The sequence below is a fragment of the Centrocercus urophasianus genome, unplaced genomic scaffold, assembly GCF_019232065.1.
Source record: "Centrocercus urophasianus isolate 14NV4802_14NV808 unplaced genomic scaffold, USGS_Curo_1.0 seq_13, whole genome shotgun sequence".
NCBI classification, from domain to species: Eukaryota; Metazoa; Chordata; class Aves; order Galliformes; family Phasianidae; genus Centrocercus; species Centrocercus urophasianus.
Window position 1 is genome coordinate 27,065,619 of NW_024884475.1, and position 26,182 is coordinate 27,091,800.

Below are 26,182 nucleotides of genomic sequence, written 5' to 3' on the forward strand. Positions count from 1 at the left end.
GTGGATCTGAAGATAGATCCTTTAAACTTTCATATGCCTTGTATGATGAAGTTGATTGCTTATCTGAATGTGGCACTGAAGGATATACAGCAATCTCTTCACTGAGTGTCATGTGTCTACTCTTAAATCAAACGCTTCATAAGCAGGATCATAATGAGAGAGAACATGGAACTGAAAGAAAAACCTTCAGGGTGAAACAGTCCTTTCCTTTGCTTCATAAGCAATGTATGTTTCACATTGAAAGCAATTAATGTTTCTCTTCAGAAAATATTTTATAATCTGAGGACTTGGATGAACCTTGTCTAAACACCGAGCTAAATTTACTCATAGCTTCTTTACACCAGTCTGTCATTACTTAATTTCAGTAGGGCTTTTTTGTATTCTTTGGTGTTCATCTTCTTAATTATGGTTATGTCTATAAACACGATCATAGCTCTCAGTTTTTGTTATTGTAGGCTAAACAAAACAAGGTCATTGATTGTTCTCTTAAGATAGAACGTGTATTTTCTGAGTATCAAATGCACCTTCTTTGTACCCCTCTCAGCTAGAATTTGTTTGTTTCTGAAACATAAATAAATAAATTGCCTGAATCTAGTGTTAAAGAACTCAATTTTAAGCCAATACTTACAGTTAATAATTCATAATAATGCATTAATAATCCTCCATTAAGCTAGAATAGTTGATTTTTCTTTCCTTGCTTTTATATTGATGAGCTCCCGGACTATTAATCCAGTTATTAGTCCTTATTTAAGCCACCTAATATTAGAGTCCAGAGCACCAGAGTTCCTGTCTGTTGTGCTAAGGGAGACAGAGAGAAGAGAGAGGGACTCTCATTTCGTCGGCTATTTAAGGAACTTGGGGAAACAAATTTTCTGAATTGTCTTATTCTTAATCTACAGCTGACATGAATTCAGTCCCAAGTATAAATGGCCTTATACTTGGTAATCTCTACAGGGCTTTGATTTGGAGATAATTTTTACACTGAATGCCTCTGACTGATGTCTGTAAATTAAAATGTCATTGAGGCTTAATAAAAGCTATGTTAAACATTGGTTTAAGTTGTCTGTAAAGTGTATAACAGGTCTTTCAGAGCATATAAATGATTTTATAAAGAAAAATCTTAAGTCCTTCATTTGCTCCACTGAGAATTTCTCTCTTCTCACCAATTTCTCTCTTCTCACCACAACAGTCTTTATCTTGTTGTGAGTTTGAGCCAGCTGGCTTTCATCCATGTTCTTATCTCTCCCAGGTACTCTCCCATCTCAGTGATTCTGTAGCCATCTGTACTAAGTAGCCTAAACCTAGATGACACTGGAGTCTGTGTTGTTTCATAGCTTTTTGAGAAGGTCTTGTCTAAGTGGAAGAAGAGAGTAAATATGGTTTACTGTTGTGAGAATCAACTTACAAGGTCTTTCTAGGGAAAAAAAAAGTTGGTCTTCACACTGTTTTTTGCAAGGGCAGTTTACAGTATTGATTCTGCTACCTAATTTAGCAACTACACCATCATGCTGGAATATTGCACTGAATTTGGCTTGTAAATTTATTCTTAAGTTGCTGACTGAAAATGGAAGTGAGTAAGGCTGTGACAACTATTGAAAAACCAAGGACTTGCAGTAAGAAAGCTCTCATTAATTTAAAGCATAATATTCATATTTCATTCTTGGAATATGATTCTGCAAGTGGACCATCACTCATGAGCTTAAATTTAGTAGACCTTTAATCAAAAGCTTTTATTCTTATTTAAAAGACTTTAAAATATATTTGATCAAAATAGTCTCATGTTTTTATATGTGCAGGCAGGTTCATGTTCACTGATGTAAAATAGAAAACATTATTAACAATAAATAATAGCTTTAAATGACTAAAGCTTTTTCATTTGCCCTTAAGAGAGAGAATTTATATAGTGCTACCAAGGCAAAAGGAGTAAAGACATAGTTTTCAGTTCCCTGCAGTTCTATGGAAAAGTACACAGGGTTGAGTTTCTGGGCTGAAGTTTTCAGGGTTTTTTGTTGTTCTTTTAGTGAGGCTGACCAAATGGGAATTGTATTTAAAAAAAAAAAAAAAAAAAAAAGGTACGTATTGTATTTGTTGAATGATTCTTTACATATCGGTGAATGCAGCCTAAGTCTTAGGGTTTGAAATGGTTTTGCAAGATGAAAGGCTGTAGTTTAACATTTGATATCTTTTAAGTGTACTTGAGGGAAATTGTTTGAATGTACCGAATGTACTTAGAGATTTAATTGCTTAAAAGACATAAGAAATCAGGGTATCTGTGTTTCAGTGGATTGTGCCCTGTAGTATAGGATTACAATATTAAAAGACAAATAGTGATAAGTTTTCTGAATTAATTTGCTCACTGTCTTAATTGAAGAACTTGAAATCTCTCTTTGTATATATCCTATGTCATCTTATTTCTCCCTGGAGAAAAATATGAGAATAAGGAGGAAGCTGAAGTAATTGAAATACAATCTTGAGAATCCTGAACTGGTGATAGTATGGTATAGAAAAGTTTTCCTCTTGCTTCTTTAGCTCTTGGATCTTAAAAGGAAAGTGTGTTGTTAGTGCCTTATATTTTTTCTTATTGTCCATAACTACATAATTTTAATGGTAGAATGGCTTGTTTAAGACCCTTATTTTACTGACTGATTTTTTTAGCTATTCAATATCTGAAGAGTCTTTGTAAAAGAGGTAAGATCAATACACATACATAGATGCTGTAGGGATATTTATATAGTAAAACAGTTAAATGCACGCATATAATAGTCGTGTGGTTACAGATGCTCAAAATTTGTTTTTTCCACTCTTATAAGTCTGCGTGTTCAAAGTTGATAGTTATTTATTAAGGCAAAGGTATTGCTACACATTAAAAAATAAAAAGTAATTGATGTCTGATGCAGAGACAACATATTTTTAGGAATATTTTTAGGAGAATGAATAAAAAAAAAATTACTCCGTGGATTTATTTATTTATTTTTATATTTATTTTGCTTTTAATATATTTGACAGTAAGATTTTAACAGTAGTCATCTGCTGTTTATGATAATGAATCAAATAAAGTACACCTTATTGAGTATTCATGGAATATATAGTTTGTATAAAATAACATAGAATATAAGAAAATATAAGATTACATGAAGTAAGTTTTTTTAATATCTTCATATTTGTCCAGTAGAAAGAAGGGGAGATTTTGTACAAAGGGAGTTATTCTTGTGATTTACCTCAACTGATTAGATCAGTTTTTTCCTCAGGGGTTTATGGGCTTTTTTATGCTTTTTTTTTTTTTTTTTTTTTTTTATTCATTGCAGCATCCATAATAGTAGGTTGTTGTGCTGAAGTGTTTTCTACTGAATGCAATTAACAGCTCAATGCTATTTTGTGTGGAAAAATGCTATTTTATATGATTAAATTAATTTAACAAATTTTAATACTAAAATCTTTTTAAACACTATGAAACACAAAATCTTTTTATAGAAAGATCCATTGTGTTGATAGACATTCTCAAATTATCATTCTGTAAGTAATCCAATCATGTTCTTTTATACATTTTTTTCTTTAATTCTAATATTTAAGCGTACTGATGATATTGCAAGTTCACTGTCAGATACAACACTGCTTGTACACTTTTTTGGCAAGAAAGGAAAAGCTGAACTGAACTTCGAAGATTTTTATAGGTAAGTCTCAATTTTATGAATTACTTTTAAAGAAATGCATGCTTGTTCTAATTAATGTGTATTATATTACCATACACATAATTTATGCATTTTTGTATATAGTGTATATAGGATATAAATTTTATTTTCCCTTTGTGCTGCACATAGAGTAATATAATAAAAGCAACAATGAGACAGAGGTGTGGTCTGTTGTTTGGTGGTCCTGTGTCGAGCCATGAGCTGGACTCAGTGATCCCTGTGGGTTCTTTCCAATATGGAATATTCGATGATTATGTGATTGTATAGTAAAAAGCCCTGCATCAGTGCTGCTTCCTATGTACCAATATCTATTGTCTTTATAGTTTATTTTATCTGTGTGTTTTAATTAATCAGATGTTTGGGAATATTTTCCCTTTATCATGTACGTTACAAAAAATATATTGTTTTTCATACAATAGAAAAAATTATGGATTGTCAAGGGAAATCGCGGTGTGGTAAGTTCAAAACAAAAAAACAGAAAATAGTGGTTTTTTCATGAAATCTAGTTACAGTGCCCAGAATATACTATGAATGCCATGGAGGTCAAAACCTACTAGTCATATTCACAAAAGAAGATCCATCAAGTTTTATTCAAAACTACTTTTCCAGCTGAAAAAATCTCTGAACTGGAGGCTCAGGGAAATACTGTGCTTTCCTTACACTTTTTCGTAGGCATCTTTTTGATTTGAGATGATTTTATTTCTTAAAAGTCAAGTCAGCGAGGCCCTACAGAGGGATCTGGACAGGCTGGAGAGCTGGGCTGAAGCCAATGGGATGAGTTTCAACAAGGCCAAATGCCGGGTCCTGCACTTCGGCTACAACAACCCCAGGCAACGCTACAGGCTTGGGGCGGTGTGGCTGGAGGACTGCGTAGAGGAAATGGACCTGGGGGTATTGATTGATGCTCGGCTGAACATGAGCCGACAGTGTGCCCAGGTGGCCAAGAAGGCCAATGGCATCCTGGCTTGCATCAGAAACAGTGTTGCAAGCAGGAGCAGAGAGGTGATTGTTCCCCTGTATTCAGCACTAGTGAGGCCGCACCTCGAGTACTGTGTCCAGTTTTGGGCCCCTCACTGCAAGAAAGATATTGAGGCCCTGGAACGTGTTCAAAGGAGGGCAACAAAGCTGGTGAGGGGTCTGGAACACAGGCCATATGAGGAGAGGCTGAAGGAGCTGGGAATGTTCAGCCTGGAGAAGAGGAGGCTCAGGGGAGACCTCATTGCTCTCTATAACTTCCTGAAGGGAGGTTGTAGTGAGCTGGGGGTCGGCCTCTTCTCTCGTGTCATTAGTGATAGGACCAGAGGGAATGGCTTCAAGCTACGGCAGGGGAGATTCAGGCTGGACATTAGGAAGTATTACTTTTCAGAAAGGGTGGTCAGGCACTGGAACGGACTGCCCAGGGAGGTGGTGGAGTCAGCGACCCTGGGGTGTTCAAGGAAAGGCTGGATGTTGTGTTGAGGGACATGGTTTAGTAGGAGCTATTGGGAATAGGTGAACGGTTGGACTGGGTGATCTTTTAGGTCTTTTCCAACCTTGGTGATTCTATGATTCTATGATTCTATGATATATTAGGAAGTAGCATTACAGTGTTGAGAAGGCAAGTACTTTGGGGACCTGTATGGGTTGTGTTTGACAGTCAGTGGATTTAAGCTCCAGAACAGTACCGTGACCAGAGAACTACTTTTGTCATTGGTAGTATAGCTAGGACATAAAGCAGGATCAGGGAAGTTATATTTCCTTTTATATATTGTAAGTTGTAACCAGCTGTTTTGTTCATTAGCCAGATTTGGTGTCCAGAATTTACCAAATGTGTTGTTAAATTAAAAAGAGTTCATAGAAATGTCAAGATAAGTGAAGTGTTGAAAAGAGAATAGGTGATATTGAAAGGCTGGAAGAGCTGGCTCATCCTACTTAGGTTGTTAAAGAGAGAAAAGTGAGATTAATCTCAATCTAAGTTAAATAAGTGGGGAATAGATTTGGAGAAATTATCAATCCAATGATATTTTCTGTCTAGCACATAAAAATTAAAAATTCCAATATAAAATTAAAATTATAAATTAAAATATTAAAAATTTTCACTGAATTTTCAGTGCCCCACTGAAAACAATTAAGCAAACACAAGCTGGAAATTACGTAATCCTTAAATTTATAATTTATTTTAATCCTTGCTAAAACTCTGCATCTTTGAAGGTTGTTGCATTGATTTGATATTACATCAATATGGGAATGGATGGAATTAACAAATGTACAGTCAGTGCTACAAAGAGGGAAATAATTTGTATCATACTGTTTGGCTTTGTGTTTTACAAGTCTTTTAATGGACATGCTTATACAAGAATTGTAAAAAAAATATAGAATATTATTGATTTTCCATATTCATGTTTATGCTTCAGATTTATGGATAACCTACAAACTGAGGTTCTAGAAATAGAATTCCTTTCCTATTCTAATGGGATGAACACTATCAGTGAGGAAGACTTTGCACATATTCTTTTGAGATACACCAATGTAGAAAATACATCAAGTTACTTGGAAAACATGCGCTGCAGGATTCCTGAAGAAAAGGTAAGTGTTTAACTAGGTGACCTGGTTCAGCTGAGACAGAGTTGATTTTCTTCGTAGCATCTGATGTGATGTTATGTTTTGGCTTTACAAGAAAAACAGAGTTGATAACACACCCAAGTTTTAGTTGTTGCTGAGCAATGCTGTGGAGAGCTGAGGATGTTTCAGTTTTTCAGTTTCTCTTGCTGTCCTGCCAGCAAGGGAGCTGACTGAGTGCAAGGAGCTGGGAGGGGACAGAACTGGGGACAGCTGGCATAAACTGGCCAAAGGAATATTCCATACCATATGACACCATGTGGAAAAAAAAAGCCTAAAATGGAGGGGTGTTGGCTGGGGAGGCTGCTGCTGCCTGGAGACACACTAGGCATTGGTCGGCAGGAGGTGAGCAGTTTTTATGCCTCTCATTTTGTCTGTTTGTATGCATATATATATGTATATGTGTATATGCATGTATACACACATATATATATGTGTATATACTCCCAAACTGAGAGAGGGGGAGTGAGTGAAAGGTGCTGTGGTGTTTAGCTGCTTGCTGGGTTAAACCACTCTAGGATAGTAGTGGGCCACAGCATTTAGTCCCAGTGTTCTCAGGATGGAAACATAACCTTGCTGGACTGAAATTCTGAGATTCTGTCACTGATTTCTGTAGCACCAGGAATTTATTCTATTCCTAATCTGTGCATTTTACATTTCTCTAATTAATTGCTGACTAAAAAGTAGAATAGTAAATGACATAAATAATATAGTTCGTTTTGTGATTTAGTAATATTTTTAAGCTTTATACTACATTCAAGTTCAGTTTAAATGACAAAAAAAATAAGACTCAAACAACAACAACAACAAAAATTTCTAGTAATGAGGTATTTGAAAAATCCTCTTTCCCTTACTTGTCTTTTATATTGCCACCTGAGTAACATCTCTTCAGAAATAACATTGACACACTTTATCTGGCTGTACATAGTCTTAAGAGTGGATCACTTGTATATAGTTAATGATGGCTGTGTGGTTCTTATTAATGATTGGGGAATAGAAATAAATGGAAGAAATGTCACTTGGCATGCATGTAGTCATGTTAAAATGTTCAGTTGGTATGCTGCCTGCTCACAGTATGTTTTCTTCCTTTTACTAACTGGATGCCAAGCACCTAGTGATTCATTTTGGCACCTGAAATTAGCACAAGTACCAGCTCCTAAAGAAATTCCATGAATTTTAACATAATTTGTACATTAATATAATGGTTTTCTCTAGTAAAATATGATCTGTCCAAATAATAAAATATAAAATAAATAAACCACTACCTTTTTTATGTACAAAGGATGGGAAAGGATGAGATTAATACCATTCTAGCATTAATTCAGTCCTGGCTTTATCCAAAGTCTCTGTTTAAGAATCTGTCAGTATTGATGTAGCAGTAAATTATCATGTCTTTGGATTAGTAGCTAGGACAAAGGAAAAGAAGAGCAAATACCACAAGGAAAGGGAAAAAAATGCTATTTAAAAACTTCGCATTTTATAGAAGAAATTCTGAATTCTGGTCAAAATGGAAAAGATTTTTTTTAATTGGAGACACCCTGCAATATAAGACTTAAGAGCATCAACTGAAGAGATCTACGTGGTTAAATCTGGATGTGTAAAACCTTCTCCTTAGAATATAGTGCTTACATTAGGTCATGTTTGTTAATTCCACATACTTTTGTGAGTGCACATACACATAAATAACAGTGGTTGGTAGTGGTTCTCATTAGTAGGCTTTGCAATATTTGTACAAACCTAGACTCATTCTCAATGTTAACTGGCACATCTTAATAATCCTTTTGGAATTTTTGAGATAGACTTAAGTAGGAGGGAAATATTTCTGGCTGTATTTTCAATAAGAATTTGCTATACATTGTAGTGGAAAATAGGAAAGACATCTTTCATTCTTTACAAGATCCAAATTCTGTACTTCACTGACTCCAGTGACTGGAGTCATTGGACTCCACTGACTCCAATAAACATGTTTATTTCAATGACTGTAGTATCTGTTCTCAAATGAAGTAGATTTATGTAGAGGCAAGGTTTGTTTATTCCCTCGTTGTCGCTACTGATACTTTTAATCATACTAATATACATTCTTTTCTTCATTAGGGTATCACCTTTGATGAATTTAGATCGTTTTTCCAGTTCTTAAACAACCTAGAAGACTTTACAATTGCAATGCAAATGTATAATTTTGCAAGTCGTTCCATAGGTCAAGGTAAGTGTTTATAAAAAGTCAGATAATTTTAGACAATTTTTTTTGACAGAAATACAGATCCGTTGACTAAAATAGAGAGGAAGATGTCTTTTCATTCCTAGTTTGTCCTTTTAGCATCTCAGGTAAAATTCTGAAAAGAGCTTAGAGAGAAGTCTGTCTTAAGAGATACAGTAAAGCCTTATAAAATCATGTGAGTGCTGGATAAGCTGAATACAGGACAGTTTGACATCAAATCAGTACAAGAGTTAAGAGGCAGTTGATGACACTAGTAAGAGATCAGCTTAAAGTAAGTGAGAGCATCTTTACATAGTGGATCTCAGAAACTTACTGCTGAGAAGTTTGTGGAAGGAAACAGATTCAGAAGGTTCAAAGAGGGGCAGATTTTTTCACAAGTCAGTAAGTGGGAATTGAAAGGTGTGTGCTAAATAAAATCCTTAATGCATGGGGGAGTGCAAATTGAAGTGGTCAAGCTTGTGTACTCACCCCAAGTAGCATCTCAGTGAAGTCTGACACATCAGCACCAGTGTAGTCCTACCTCATGTGGCTTTACTAATGGAATATATGGTTTTCCGTTTTATTTCCTAAGTTCTATTTCTTTTGTTCTGTCAGTTAAGTAAATGCCATCAGCATAAATGTAATGTAAGTGTAATTATAATATGATTTTCTGGTTTTATTATTAGATATAGTGTAGTATATCAACTGTTATCTTCCATACAAAATATTTGATATTGCATGTATTATTTTATAATAGCTGAGAATTATTTACCTTAGATTCATGAAATTCAATTCTGTTTTTCAAATTTCATTATTTTAATGCATAAGTGTGAAAACTTAGTTTAAAAGATTGCTTGGATTTCAAAGTTTAAATGTCTGTGTTTATTTTTTCTTCTGATGTTTTCTTTATGTAGATGAATTCAAGCGTGCTGTTTATGTAGCCACAGGTGTAAAGCTTTCACCACATTTGGTGAACACGGTATTCAAGATTTTTGATGTCGACAGAGATGACCAATTGAGTTACAAAGAATTTATTGGCATTATGAAAGATAGACTTAATCGAGGGTTTAGGGTAAGGATTTTAAGTTTTAAATTTATATTAATTGATTTTACTGCTTACTACTTCTTACTTTCACCTGTGGCATGGATATGTTGCAAATCAATGGTTCATATGTATAAACATTTTATAGAAATCCTAAAGCAGTCTGTAAGATAAATACCTTCTGGCATTCTTGGTTATTTTTTTAATCAAAAAGTAATACAAAGAACACAGAACATAGTACACTGATCAAACATGATCAATTCACTGCATACTGTATTCTGTCATTTCTGCTGTATTGTGCAACTCACAGATTGGCATTAAGAGCTCTGACAAGGATAGTAATAACAGCTGGGTTATTTTCAGGGAATAGACAATTTGTCTTCTAAATTGGTTCTGCTGAAAAACACTACATTGTGGTTCAAAGTTGCTTTGATAACTTAACCCTGTATCTATCATTTTAAGTTACAAGAAGTTCAAAGGCAGAAAATTACTTGCAGAAAATGTTCATAAGGAACCACTTGTAAATCACATGTACAACTTTTTCCTCTAGGTGAATGTATAGGCCTTGCTGCCATCTTCAGGTTCAGTGTAAGAAATTGTATAGAAGCAGAGGGAAAAAAAAAAGTATGAGCAATAAAAGTCACAGTTCTTTGTCCATATAACAGCTGTTAACACTTTTAATCAAATGCAAAGTGCTGTTCTTACCTACGGCTTAGCCCACTAGCTAGACATAAATTTTGAACTTTGATTTTTCCAAAAGATGTATATGATGATATCTATAATTCACATTTCAGTATATTACTTCTGTAATGAAATTTTAGTCACACAAAATTAGCTTTCTACATGTAATTTTAAAATTTTCCGTGTTGTTGAGTCTATTTAGATTACTTCTTCTTTTTTTTTTTTTTTAAATGTTATTATCTAATTTAAAAGTGTGGGTAACAACCACTGCACTTGTGATGATCTTATTTGCTTGTTGGTCCTCAAATCCCTTTATTATCGTGTGGGAATGATAATTGTTTCATAACTGTTTCAAGATGTTCAGCTATATGTTTTAATTGTTTCTCAATTGTGCCACTGTATGTTAATTTAACCAGGACACAGTCTGCTTACTAAGCAATTCTTGTAAATGTTTTACATGTTTTTTACTCCACAAAATGCATGAAAGAGATCACATATAGTCCCTGAGAATCCATGTCATCCAATGCTATTTAAACTTATGCATGTACATTACTTTTGCCTTGGCCTCTTTAAAATATTCTAGAGAGCTCCATAAAAAGCTGTGGAGCATTCTCAAGGATGTGTGGATGAGTAGCACTTTCCTTCATAAATCATGCCTAGTTTTATTTAATACTAGATATCTCCTGGGTTGCAGAGAAGGAGACACGATTTAGTCCTATTGTTCAGTGGCCAGAAATAGCATATTCAATCTTGTTTTTGCTAAACATACCGACATTCAGGCTTGTTTGATTATTCAGAGATCATTCTTTACTATTCCAAGACAGTTACAGTACTGAACTTACCAACTGTCATTTCAAGTAAGATTTTCTCACACAAAGCTGATTATTTTTTTTTTTTTTTCTTTTGTAGTGGCCTGTGAAATAAAACTGTAAAAATCCTCCTTTTTATTTTAATAACACCTTTCTCCTCCCATCTGGTTTTAGAATGAGGACTAGAGAATACACAATAACTTTTTGCCCAGAACTAATTGGTGGAAAGTGTCATTAATTGCATCCTATTATTCATACATGAAAAATTTTAGAATATTTAATGTGGCTACAGTAAGCAAAAGTTTACTTTTTAGCTCCTGCATCATGGTGGGCTCGGACACTGTCTTGTGCTAAATCAAAACTAACATATCACTAACAAATCTTTGTTAATAACTATGTTTTGAATCTGTATAAAGATTTGGTCAGTTATGTTTTACAGATGAAAGAACGTTATTTCCATTTGTGCAGTAGTTTTTAGTAACATAGAAATTTTTGCCTTGGCAGAATTTTAACCTTTTTATGAAGTTTAAATGCCTGATTTTAATATTAAATAACTTACAATTATTGTCTGCTCAGATCAGTGTAGTTCCTGGGTACCATTGTAAAAAAAATCCAAAACTAACAGATGATAACAGTTCTGTAATTTGAAGTAATTCAACTTTTTAAATGGTTGTTTTATTAAAATGTTTGCCCAGAAGAACCTTGAGGTAATTACAGATTTAACTAAGAAGAACATGTGTTATAGAAAAGGACATTTTGTAATGATATACTGAGGAAAAGATACTAAGGAAAAGTAAAGCATTACACAGGTGCGGAGAAACTGGGATTCTAAAAGATCTGCATCATATTTGTCCTATTTAAAAGCATAGCCATAAATTTAGAAGAGAATCAGGTACTGCCCCTTACAAGAACATGATAAATATTCATTTTGGCATATACCTGTGATTTGAAGTATGTTTTGGGAAAATAAATGTCTTCAGGAGTTTATTTGAAGAAATTTCTCTATTGGAAACACAGTATCGTAACCTGGAACTTTGTTTGGTTTTGAAAAAAAACTAGTGTATTAAGCTGCCATCAAGTGGTCAGTCAGAGTATTGCCACAAACTTACAAAAACATTCAGAAATGATTTGCTCGTTGGTTTAATTTTTTTTTTACGGTTTTTTTTTTTTTTAGTTTAAACATACGTAAATAGACTCCCTTTCCATTACAAATTTCCTTTTTCTTACCTGAAAGATTCGGACCATAATGACTAAGCAATATAACCATTTTACCCAGAACCTACTATACTGTATCTTCTAGATATTTGTCATTTAAAGCCATTTTTTTGTATTTTCATGATACTGTTGTCTTATGCTTACCTCTGGCTGCCTTCACGTGTTGTCTGCACCTGCGCACTTCTCCATCTTCTGCTCCACAGGGCTACAAACCTATACAGAGGTATACTACTTTCAAATCCTGCGTGAGGAAGGAACTCTATAGCAGATAAATTACGGTATGTGTTAGCTGCCCAGTCTGAGTGTGCTGGCATGCTTGCAGGAATGGCTGAATGTTAAACTGTTGCTGCTTCGTTTCCCATTTCAGAATTCAAGAGTAGGTTATCTTATTGTGAGCAATGTAGCAGCTCAAGATGTTGTGTTGTGTTTTTGACTGAAGTGTTAGGATTTTATTCTGGAATTGACAATAATTCATGCTGTCAGTGTTTTGTGAACCAAGTGCAATTTTGTGCTATGTTTAGGATAGGGGAAAGTATTCTTATGTAGTTTTCGTTGTTTTTTTTTTTTTCTGTCTGTCCTGTGATCATCTTTTCAGTAATTTATCAACTACTTCTTGCTAATAAATATTCACCAGTGAAGATTGGAAAAACAGATTTTTCTCCTTGAGAGACTGTTAGTAATTGGATTCTACTTTGATGTATGCAGATGCTTCCAAAAGCATTAATGTTTTTGCACAATTTTTTCTACACCAGCTGTTTTAAAAACAGGCACTGTGACCACACATGACCATCTTGGCTGTTTCTATATATCTGGCATGTGAATATTCAAATTAAAATGTATTGTGAAGTGTAAAAACTACAGTATGGATATTTTAGGGTCACATTGTGAAACTACCAGTCACACTATGGATGCAGCAGAAATGTGTCAGTAGACACTTGGATATTGAACTCCCTTACATAAAGCAAGAGTTGGCTACTTTGCAGTTTACAGTTTTTTTGGTGCCAGCACTTCTTCACCCATAGGGTTTGCAGCAGTTTCTGTGAAGACTGTTGAAAGCTAATGTAGGTCCCATGTTTGTCAATGGGAAAGGACAAAGTGAGTGGACCAGAGCAGCCAGTGCATCTCATGTGCTTTTGGCCCAGATAGTTTTGACTGCAGGTTCCCCAGGTGTTTTAAATTTTGAGTTTAAGCTCAGATTCTGAGTATTAGGCTCAGACTTCTTGTCTAATAACCATCTTTAAATCCCTCTAGTTTAAGTCTTTCTTCTCTAACTTTGAAACAGCATGGCAGAAAAGCAGGCAGTCTAGCTATACTCAGCTGGATTTTCTTGGATCCTATTTATATATAAAGTGATGGCTTTAAGGATGAGAGGTGTTTTTCTTTTGTCAATCTCTGTGTAAGGTAGGTAAGAGGGAGACAATGTATTTAAACTATTGTCATCTTGTTTCTCAGTTTGATTAATGGATGACCAATGAAATAGTTAAAACAACATTTTAGTAATTCTACTAACAATCACATGAGAGGAAATTAATGGCTTCAGATAAATTTTTGAAATAAACTTTTGACTCTTAGAGAATTTCCTTTCTTCCTTTCCCATATCTTTAAAACTCATAGTCTTATCGAGGTTGGAAAAGACCTTCAAGATAACAAAGTCCCTCTGAGTTCCCACTAATTCTGCCATTTGTTAGGTTGGGTTTTTTTCACATTGCCAGGTACAGTCCGCATTGTAATTACATATTATATGTTGTTTAAACTGGAAACTTTTAAAGATAATGAACAGCTCTGGCAGGAAATTGTCAAAATATTTGTATGGCCATGATGCTTTCCTAATAATTTTAGTGAATAGTATGTGAGTGACTGGAGCAAAATGCAGTGACATGAAAAAAATCCAATGTCTAATCATCAAGCATAATAAAATCAGCTTTGGTGTCAAAAAGAGAAATTGTGATAAAAGCATAAAGTTCAAATGCCTGAACACCTTGAGAAAGACCTGAATTTAGGCAATAAATTAATTCATTTGCCTGTTGAGATGCAGTAAATTGGATAAATATTTAAATAAATCTATACAAACATGCACACACACACAGATTTACAGTGGGAGACTTTGTCACTCTGCATAATACATAGTTATTTTCAAGGAAAATTTTTTAAATTGAATAATGTTATGTCTACAGTATGTGCTGGGAGACAGCACAGAGAAGCCAAATTAATTGAGTGCTCTAGCATGGTTACAGGCAGCCTTGCAGGCAGTAGTATGGCGGTGGCTTATTAACCTGCTCCTCTTCGTGCCTGTAGCTCTCTTGGGTGCAGTAACAAGAATGCTTCTAGTATCTATCTGGTATCTATCAGATAGCTGTTCCTTGTGCAGTGAAGAATGCAGTATAAGCCTCATATGTATAAAACTCCTTCTTCCCTGCAGACATGTTTGTCAGCTACTGCTCGTCACTTGAGCAACTGCTCCTTGTCTCTTGTGATGAATTACATTAACATATCCTGTTAGCTATTCTGAGTTGTTTAAAATGGTACATAGTTCACAATATTTTTTTTCAAATTTGTTGCTAATATTTCTTAAAGTTTGTAGCAAATGTTGGTTAATGGAAATGGAAACTTGAGGCTAAAGTGAGAAGTGATATACTTTCTGTGGTAAACTTAGAACTGATGAAAGAGATTAAGATAGTTGGCATACTTATTGCTAATACATATACTAATACACACTGATTATACTGTAGTTTGAATTGGCACACTGAAATGGTGTAAAACAGTACATTGCACTCAGTGTTATCTCCACATTGCACTAATGCTGTTTACTTCAAAGTGTATAGAATGCTATACCCTTATAATAAATAATTAAAATCTGTCCTTAGGGATCAACGATACAAGCTCGGTGTGATCCAAGCAGCTGACAATATTCTTGCAAAGCTTGTTTTTCTACATTGATCTTGCTACAGGGCACAGAACTTGTCTTGGGATCAGCAGTTACTCTCCTATAGGGAGAACGTAGAAATCACATTAGCAGGGAACTGACAAACAGAATTGAGAAGAGAACTCTGCTTTGAGAGTTTTAACAAAAGGCTATCCAAGAGAAAAAGATTATCAAGCACCTCTCCTACCAGGGATAGGCCGAAAGAAGAGTTGAGGATCTTTGGACTGGAGAAGAGAAGGGTCCAAGAGGACCTCATAGCAGCCTTCTCGTACCTGAAGGAGGTCTGTGGAAAAGCTGAGGAGGGACTTTTTATAGGGACATGTAGCAATAGGACGAACTTTAAAATGAAAGAGGAAAGGTTTAGACCAAATATTATGAAGAAGTTCATTGCTGTAAGGATGGTGAGATGCTGGAACAGGTTGCTCAGCAAGGTTGTAGACGGCCCCTCCGTGAAGGCATTCAAGGCCAGGCTGGATGGAGCATACTGATCTAGTGGGAGGTGTCCCTGGCTGTAGCAGGGGGGTTGGAACTAGATGATCTTAAAGATCCCTTCCAACCCAAACCATTCTATGATTCTTTGAAGACATTTTTAACAGAGCCCTTTCAGAGGTAATTTCTAAAGCAGGATGTAAGAAGCCAACTTCAGTAGGAATTCCAGTCCATTTAAAAGTGCTATTTGCTAAACTATTTATGTGTTCAGTAACTGTAATAGAGATCTAACATGTAATTCCAATTTTGCTTTTACATTACTAAAGATAAGTATTCTGTCATAATTGTAAAGAAATTGAGATGTACATCCCAACATGTTCTTGAATATGTTAAGATTTTTGCATTACAAGAACTGTTTGCTAGATAGTCTTAATTCTGTTGACTTTCTAAATCTTCAGTAAGTTTTTTTTTTATGCAGTAATAATAGTTAAAAACAAAAGGTTAGGAAGGGGACTACTGGGGAAGAAAATCTCATTTTGAGAAAGATTCCTCATTTGAATTTCAACAGTAAACTGCTATCTTCTGTCTTCTGCTTTGTCTTGTGGTTAGTGATATGAAATTTTTTCATTTTCACACTTCTCTGACATGTTGGTTGAATACATCTATCAGAAAAAAAGAAGTGACAGCCTCTTTGGTTTCTTTTAAACTTAATTAATCTCTGAAACAGATGAAGAGAAAAATGTATGATGGTCACACCTAACTCATCTTACAAATATGACTGGAAGTTACAGAACTCGGACTTTTGATGCTAAAAGTGACTAGTTCCTTAAGAACATATCTGGATACAGTGGTAGGAAAATGTTCCAGTGGAATGTGAAAATATCAGAGAGTGTGAGCAATGTGTTACTTCTGCTGGTTTAGTTCACTGAGAGTAGATACAATAATGACGCATACCTTTAGAAGAAAATGAACAGTTCATGTGGTTCAGCGTCTCTTTTACTGATTTTCACAAGTATTCCTCTGAACTTGTTTATTAAAATGAAAAGGAAATGCGTATCTTAGAGCAGTGATTAATCGACTGAATGTGTTTTTGTTAAATAACACAATGCGTTTTGCAAGTCCTGCATTTTTAATAAAATTGATCATAAATCTCAACTGAATTACATCCTTGTAAGTATTGTTTCTAATATTTCATTTGAAGTCTGTTATATAGTGTGATTAGATTGCTTTCTGAATATTTACAACTTCTGCATAATATTCTATGTTTTTAATTGTACAGGATGAGTAATAAGAATATATGGAATGTAGGCTTCATTCTGTAATAGCTACTTTTAATATGCTGTGTTGGCATAGTATTTTAAGCAACCTCACACTGCTTAACCAAAACTAGCTATTAGACAATCTCTCACCTTAACACTTTAACAATTTGCCTCCAGATACTGATGGATTGCAATATAAAATTATTTGTAAATGCTTCTAATTTATCTACAATAAGAGGGCTGCTTTGGAGTCATGTACATAATTTCTATTCCTTCCTTATCCTGTTTCTTGTTCTAATATTTAATCCTTCTCCATCTTTATGTATGTCCTATCAAAAAGTGTGGCATAATGGGAGAAATAAGGAGATCTGGTGATTCTTGCAGACAGCATACAGCCTAGTGAGACTCCCAGGCCAGGTGTGGGCCATTATTTCTCTCTATTTAGTGTTCACTTATCATAGAATCACAGAATGACCTTAAAGCTTAGCTAGTGTCGAGCCCTCTGCTATGGGCAAAGATGCCTTCCAGTAGATCAGATTGCCACAGGCCCCATCTTGGTCTTGAACACTTGTAGGGATGAGGCATCTGTGACCACAGCACTTCTTAATGTTACTGTGTTCCAGTGCAGTTTAAGATTTAAGGTGACCTAGTGCAAAGAAGCATTCATATAATCTACATAGATTTTATTTGGCTTTTCATGATGCCTCAGTTTCATAAACATCAGTAATTTTCTATTTATTTTGTGCTAGAGGCGAACTTCTTACTGCAATGTCAACACAGAGAAGGAGGAAACAAAACTATAGAGAGTAGGACATACTTGAATGAAGAGGAAGCTCTCTTAAAGCTTTTGATATAAATAGGCTTTTTGTTGAGTGCTAATTGTGTACTGTGAGGTGAGGATGTGTTTTTAAAACTTATCCTACATATAGATTTATAGACCTTACTTTAAGTACCTCTGGGCCACTGAAGTATTTGATCTTCCATGATTTTAATACTAAAACATATATCAAGTCTGTACGAGTTTGAGTAAAATTTAATGTATTATTTAGTGAAAAATATCTTTTTCCAATTGTATGTTTTTCACTTTTCACAGGAGAGTCCCAAGTATGGTTGGAAGGAGTATTACTCTTGTGTGATGACTGTAACCAGTGAACATCTCAGAGATCTATGGAAGCAATTTCGGAGACGAGATATGCTGAGATAGAGAAAGCAGGATTATGTGCCCTGGTTAGAACTATATTTATTCTTACAAACTCTGGTTGAAGAACAGGCTAACCCAGGTGGATCATGAATCTTCCAGTTGCAGTAGAAAACAAAGGACTGCTTTTCCAATAAAAGTGTAGAATTCGTACAACCACTTTTCAGTATGTATTTCATTTAAATGACAAGCTGTAGTCTGATTGGCACAAGTCTTTTTCATAAGAATGCGTTTTGAATGTTTGTTGTTATTTTGAGATATCTTTCTCACATACAGGAAAACAAAAATAAGTATTACACCTGAATAAACAAACATTTCTGCAACGGAGAGAAACTGGCTATATCAACTTAGACTGTGAATTTGCTTTCAGAAGAACACTGCTAGATGTTTGTGCTAAATTGGGAATGAGAATGCTTTATGTCACAAATTACATATGAATTTGAATGTACAAATTACTCTTAGAAGTTAACAAAGCTGTTATGGTAAAATTATTGATTATAATGTGAAAGATAGGTATTTACCTAAGAGAGGTACTGTATGAACTATAATGTTCAGATTTTCTAAGTCTTATTATTATCTTTATTAATTTAATCCTGTAAAAATTGTACTGATTTTAAGATGTCTTATGCGTAGTATGTTGAAGGGAAGTAAAAATATTCAAATTCCTGTTAAGTAACACACTTTATGATATTTATTATAAACCTTACTTCCATGTGTATATTCACTTACGTATTTCTGGTAGAGTAAAATTGTGTTTCTTGTGAATAGTGCACTTCTATATGAAGACGTGGCATTGAGTAGAAATTATAGTTGTCTAATTCAGTACTCTGGAATGCAGCATCTGAAAAATAAACAACTAGTGTTTGTGCCAAATTAAAAAGCAAAACAAAATATGAGTGCATGCAGCAGCACAGAGTAACACTTACTAATATTTAAATATTTCAGATCAAATACTAGACATAAATTAGGCCTTACTAAGGTGATGGAGACTACAGGCAGTCAGTAGCCACCTTACCTTTCATACCCTGTATGTTTAGATAATACTGAAACAGTCATCAAAACATTGTTACATTTGGGTTTTCCTCTTAATTTTTTTCTTTGCTACTCTGCAGCAGTGTTGTTTTCCTTACTCCCTTTCAAGGTGACTATTGTATGTTGTCTGTTAGAGCTGAAGAAACATGAACACAGTTTTTATATTGTTATTGAAAAGGTGGACTGGATGCTAAATACATCTGTATTTGTATAGGAACAATCTATGCCTTGAAATATTTCAAACTGAAAACGTGGGGAACCTGCTTTAGCATAGGGCTTGGACTCGATGATCTCCAGGGATCTTTCCAACCTCTAAAGTTTATGAAATCTTTTATTACTCCAAATGATTGTAAGCAAACTTTTTGAAATTATGTTTAGTGCACATTGTTCAAATATCATCTTATATCACATGCAAATAGAAGAATATATAGCATCTATGTAACTACAGTTGTGTTCAGAACTACTTAATTGTAACAATTATCTATTTAAAAATCAAAACAAAATGAAAAGCAGAATGTTCTTTAAGAACTTTCCCTCGAGAAAGAAAAAAAAAAAGTGCTAATTTGAAGTGCTAATTAGTCTTTTTAAATGTAGCTTTAAAGAAAAAGTGAGTTCAGAAAGCTTTTGAAGGACGCTGTTTTAATTTACATTTCACTATAAATACCAAATTTTCACCCTGACCTCCTTAAACTACTGACAATACGAAAAGAATCAGAAAATATTTGTATAGGGGTTCTTGAATTGATACAGCAGGACATGGATAAGATATAATCCCTGTGTTTGATTTAGGGAATGATTAGTATTCAATGTATCATCTTGGTACGCAGATCTGTCTCACTGCTTCTTGTCAGTGCAAGTAAAACCCAGTTTGCTGCTTCAGTGATGAAGGACAGAAACGGGAAGAAGGGATAGGGAGTTACTGAAGGAGTTCCCCTCATTCCTTCCTCCATTCAGGCATTACTGCCCTCTCACCAGTGGTCTTCCTGCTGGAATAGGCAGTAGCACCATCATCATTTGTCTCCTTCCTTACTGTAGCCAATAGTGCATTTTGCTTTTATGGCTGGCTTGAGACAATTTTGTCATTTTTCTATATGTGTCCTAACTGTAGCCACAGAGTATAAAATAGAATGTGAAAAATGTCAGATTAGTTTTTAAGAGTATTTTTTTCATATTTAATAATAATATATGTAATGTAGAATATGAATATATGTATTTTATTTCAAAATAAAAGCACTTGAAGCTAATTTGCATTGCAGTGTATATTATTAAAATTGCATGTTGTTGGTCATAGGGCCTGCTTTCCTATACTTATTTGGTTTCCTATTTTCCACCTAAAAGTGATAGAGGAATGTTTCTTTTTTTTTTTTTTTTTTTTTTTTTTTCTCACTTTGTTTATAAAACAGTCTCAAATGAATGATCTATCATGTTCAGGGGACATGTCTGTAGTTTTTTTGTCAGTAACCCTTTCAAACTAATACTTGTAGAAGAAGAAACATCAGACCAAAATCTGACTACTCAAAAAATGAACCTAAAGCAAAACTATAGCAATACCATGTCTGAACTCCCCTTAAAATTGAGCCAAAGCTAATATGCTTTCTAATGTATGTGATGTCTGAACGTACAGTATTTTCCCCAATATTTGAAAGTCCATGAAAGCTTTTGTTTGGCAGCCTGAAGCTGTCAGCAGGTGGTGCCCTTGCATAGATCAAGTTCTTCTTATGCACAGAAATATGATTAAATACATGGAGCGTATGTTAATCTTGAGTGGGTAATGTTAATTCTTTACCACTACCTTGACTTACAAATGCCTCCCACAGGTGAACATTGTTGTTAACTAGAAAAGCTGCATAGAAAATAATAGTACTCACTTAAAAATTGTAATTTAAAATACCTCTTATATATATGTAAGCATGCATAGAAATAGCAGCATATTAAACATATTTGAGTTTTAGTAAAATGTTTCTATTAAATCTAAGCAAATGAGCTATTACTCCTGGTCAGGAGTTTGGGGTTTTGTTTTTTTTTTTTTTTTGTTTTGCTTTTGAAGCACACAAAGCTGAGTCATGTATTTACATGTCCACTTTAATTTGAAAAATAAATGAAATGAACATCCTTGCACAGGAACTGTTCCAGCTCCTGCTTCATAGCATCCGTTGCAAATTTTTCATTTACAGATTTATAATCCTCCTTCACTTAACAGTTATAGCTATAAGCCATGCTTTTTTAATAACTGGGTTTACTGTTAAGCAGTGTTAGGTGATTTGCCTGAGGTGTAATTTCTGTTTTGAAAGAATGAAGCCGCCTCACTCTAACTCTGATTTAGAAGCTACAACCTTGATTCAAAAGGGTATATTGCTGACTGCAGTGCTGTAAAAGAAGAAAAACAATAAAACCAACCTTTCAGATACGGTATCAGTATCTCAGTATTTGCCACGAGATACTGAGCCTTAAATTAGTCACATAGGCTTTCTATCAAGTGTGTGTAGAGAATTGCATGAGATCCAGAAATACTGCAAACTGTTTTAATGGTTTAAAATGCTAGCTGAACTAGTTAACCAGGCAGCCCTGAGTGTAGGGGTTCACTAGAGGCTGCTGACAGCAAAAATGGAACTGCATGTGGGCTGCCATGGGTCCAATGTATTTGCCAGGAGCAGAAATGAAGAACAGAATGATGGTAGTCTGGATTCAGAGACTTGTGCTGCTGTGATAGTTGCTAGCAAAGTATGCTTCTTGCCAGAGGCAGCATAGCTTATGAATAGAGTACTCCTGCACTTGAAATCACACAACAAAGCATGGCACAAGGAGCAAGAACAGGAATCCAGGAGTCCCTGTTTGTGGCAAACGTCCTGAGAGGCTACTGAAGCCTTTATGTTCTCCAATTCTGTCATTTTCTATGTAATTTCATCAGGATAGTGAACGAATTGCCAAAACCTGGCCCACAGCCTCTTGGGAAGGGGAAAGAAAAAAAATACAGTGCTTTGCACAGATGCGTATTCTGTGGCTCTCTGACAATAGAAAGCAGGAATGTGGGCAGGCATCTAATTCCTGGACAATGCTCAAACAGATGTGTGAACAAGGCATGGAGCTTCTCAGCCTTGGCAAGGCATTACCTGTGTATAAACAGGTTTCAATTGCCTGCAGGTGAACCCTGTTTTAATAATAAAAGCATCTGTATCATGCACATCCTTGGTTGTCAAACTGATAGTTCTCTACTTAGACACCAAAGGACAGAAACCAACAGTGCCCACAACACATGGTGTCACTGAGATAAGCTGTCTTACAAAGAGATCTTCAGGGGTATTGCACTCAGCAGGGCTCAATTTCTGCAAGGCTTTTGCATTGTGCATAATCCCGTTGGTCGGTTAGAAATGGTATAACTTTTTCCTTTTTTTCCCACCATAAGTGGCAAAAAGGCAAAATAGTAGACAATGAAAACTTCAAAACGAATAGGTTTGGGGGAAAACCAACACAATTAAAAAATTACTGCCATAAAGTGACAGAAGATTAGGTAAATAATAAGCCTAAATGCAGCTTTGGACAACACCCCTTACGACAGACTCTGCAAATACAGTATTGTACCAGTCCAGGAACGGCATTCAGGAAATCACTAGGAAGGATTTCATTACCTGAAAAGAAGCTAAGTGAGCCTCTCTTGTGGAGAGTATGAAAAATGAAGAAATGAAAAACTTACAACAGCAGTCAGGTTTGGGTATCCAAACAGCTGCAAATTAAGTACCTAGCTAGGGTGAGTGGACAGCAAGAGTGAATATATTTGGGCCAGCACTTCAATAAGATTCCATCTCATGGCTAGAATTATTAAGACAGGAGTGGCTACCAAGTGGCTCATTTCCCAAGTGGCTGGGAGCCATGAACTATAGACAGATGGTACTTGACTCCAGCTGGGATGCAACATGCATTTGCTAAGGATGTCTCTCATGAAGGAGGCACTACCAAAAGATTTCTTTTTCCATGTGTGGTAAGTGTGCGACCACTCATAGGCTCTCTGGAGAGGAGCTACCAGCACGTTCTCTACCATGAATGTCAAAGAGCATCCCTGCAAAGCTACTAATTAGCAATTTTTGTGCGCCTGTGTCAACGTGGATTCCTGCTTCTACCTGTCTGCCTGTGCATTGCACTGGTATGAAGGCAAAGTTACCATCCTGTCCTATTCTCCTTCCTCCTCTTGTTGCTTCACTAAACATCTGGTGACTGAGAAACTACTCCATCATATCAGCTTGCTTACATAGACAAGATGTTAATAGTCAGTAAACCATAAATTCCTGGTTTGATTCGCTGGAAGAAAAAAAAAAAAAAAAAGCACTTCTTCATTTAAAAGCATGTTAGTGTGTTTATTCAGCACTAACAACATTCTGCATATACCTTGTTTGGGAGTTTTTAACTGACCAAATGAAAAGTTATATTTCTAAAATAGTGTGCTTAAAACAATCAAAAAGTTATTATGAGATTGTAGGAAGAATCATGTTTCGTGGCTTGCAGACAATTCTAGCATTCAGTAAATCTGTGACAATTCAAAATGAGCTCACAATATGAAGTCTTGTTTTTCCGCACTCAGTTGTTGTAACGGTAGTCTTAAGAGTTCAGTGGGATTTTATAGCTGTTACACATGTTGTGCTTCCAGCTACTCGTCGTAACTCATGAATGGGCTATAAATTTGAACATCTATGGCCATCTCTGGATATTAAATCCTCAGGAAACTGAATGGATGCTGAAGCAATTCCCAACCTAAGCGTGACAAATGCTCTCTCACTGCAGTATTCGGATATTTAAACCACATATACATTAAGGAGAACACTGTCCATTTACATAATCATTGTTCTGGTTATTTTCTTTTATGGCTCATTTTACTTTTTTATTGTTATTGGTTTGAAATTTTATGACCTTCCAAACTGTTACAAAACAGAGCTCTTAAGGGACTCTTTATGCCAAATTATCAATTACAGATCATTTCTCTCCACCACATGAAACGTTCTCCCTCCCTGATATTACCTTCAATTTTGCTCTATTACTTCACAAGATTGATTATCAGGAACTGTTTAATACATGTTAAAATACTTTCAAGATGCCCGCATAATTTCACTCGGTGTGTACAGACCCTATCTTACTGTTTGCTCTAGCTGGATGACTTGCTAAGATCAGAATTCCTAGTTCAGTTTCTCACTTCTTAAGTGCACCAGAATGCTCTTTACAGCTACCCATACACAACAGGCATTGTAGAAATGCAGCAAGATCTGACAGTAATGTAAAAGAACTCATCAGCAATGACAACCGTGGTGTGACTTTTATCTCAATGTGGTGCTTTCAACTTGCTCAGGAATATTTTTAAACTAGACCTTTACAGAAGACATGAAGATGGTTTCGTATGGAAAGAAGTGCTATTAGCACCCTCTGCTTCTATACCCAAAGCAGGAAGCTCCCTGTCAGAGCCAGTGGAAGATGAGAATGCCTGTTTCATTATCACCCTCTGATAAGGACCTTGCCAAGTGAGATGCTAAGGAAAAGAGGGTAAGCTAAACTCATTGAGGCCTCCTCTTCAAACCCAGCTACTCACTGTCTAGTTCCTGACATGACAAGAAAGTCAATTGCCTTTGTTTTCTGTCTATATTTGTGAGAGCAACAGTACACCATAGCCCAAGCAATTGTGGAGAGGCTGTCAGTCAGGAAACCTACCTATGTAGGCCTAACCATTTAGGTTATCCCACAATTTACTTTCACCATAATGCAATAAATCCTCTTAATATGCTCTCTTGAGGTTTTCTGTTGCTAAATAACCTCTTTGATGGCTTCACCACAGCACGAAGAGGGATGAGGAAGAGGGAAGGTTTCTCCAGAGAGTGGTATAGCTGTAGAACCAATGGGCATGGATTTAGAGGGACAGGCACAGGGTGAGGGCAGAAGGGAAGAACCCTCTACTGCACTCTGACCAAAAGATGCTGCAAGGTAATGAGCATTAGCCAAGGCAGGGTTATCTGGTCCTGACCAAACTGAAGTGAAGTTGGCCTGTTTGTTTCACTAAACAGACTAATTTTGAACCACAATGAACATGATTTTGGAGCTCTAGTAAAGAGTATGCCATATTAAGAAGAATTAACACCTATTAGTATGCTAAATAAAGAAAAAAAATCTCAATTATTGTGGAATCTGCGCAGTGAGAGGAGAATGGTACCATCCATGAAAAATTCAGGAAGCCGGACTACAGATGCCCACTTCCATGGAGGGGCAATGAAGACCCTCTGACCAGAAGTTCTACAATCCAATTTGAGGTCTTCAAATAATTAATTACTTGGTTATAAATTCTTCACTGCTTAGCATGTTTCCCTTCCATGTGTTGTTGTATGTCCTGTATCATACGCAGCATTTTAAAATGATGTATGGGAGAATTCTAATGTCACAAAAGTGGTTTTGCCATCAAAAAGACATCAGTATGGCAGGTGCTGTCTGTGCACTTTGGGACTGTTAAGGGAACAGAAGACAGTGCAGTACTGTTCCCTTTTTTCTGTATTCTTCATAAAATGCATGAGGGGAAAAACAGTTGAGTATTGGAAAATTTGTGAATTAGGTCGAACATACAGCATACAGTGATTGTTTAAATAACAACACATAACATTAAAAAAAATTATGATACCTCTAAGAGGCTTTCCATAAACTCCAGGCATGATACGATGACCTACTCATCCTTATGCATACAGTTTCTCATGGTCCAGCCCTATATTCCTGGAAATACACAACACCCCAGGAGCCTTTTCTTAGAGAGGTTACTGTCACTTATTTCCAAATAAGTGTATGAAAAGCCATCAAATGGATTAAATTACCTTCACTTCTTCTAACTTTTGCCAACAAAGCATGGGGCAAGCCTTCAGGCAATGGTAATTTTACTCTCCATACTTTCAAAATCTGTTTTGAATAACTATGGATATTTTCATTAAACATACTCAAATCCAGTCCTTTAAATCTTGTATTAAAAATTTTGTCTTGACAATGACTTGCATAATTAATTAAAATTAAATTCATTAAGTAAAACCAAGTGGCTTTATTGTCTATGTCACATTGGTTTTGGTCCCTATCCTCTTGTTTTATGAAATACCATATGTA

The 26,182-nt window shown here is 35.4% G+C and overlaps 1 protein-coding gene across 3 annotated transcripts in view; it reads left to right on the forward strand.

Annotated features, from left to right (window-relative positions):
• The window catches only part of MICU3 (mitochondrial calcium uptake family member 3), a 41,850-nt gene extending 21,567 nt beyond the window's left edge, over window positions 1–20,283 (forward strand). For 2 of the 3 annotated variants that reach the window (XM_042812079.1, XM_042812078.1), the window contains 5 exons: window positions 3,571–3,671; window positions 6,083–6,254; window positions 8,382–8,490; window positions 9,399–9,556; window positions 17,936–20,283. In XM_042812079.1, coding sequence (XP_042668013.1) covers window positions 3,571–3,671; window positions 6,083–6,254; window positions 8,382–8,490; window positions 9,399–9,556; window positions 17,936–18,046 — 651 coding nt within the window. In that variant the 3' untranslated portion in view covers window positions 18,047–20,283. Of the gene's footprint in view, window positions 1–3,570; window positions 3,672–6,082; window positions 6,255–8,381; window positions 8,491–9,398; window positions 9,557–12,434; window positions 12,510–17,935 lie in introns of all 3 variants that reach the window. The other variant, XM_042812080.1, reaches the window with a different exon arrangement.
• The last annotated feature ends 5,899 nt before the right edge of the window (window positions 20,284–26,182 follow it).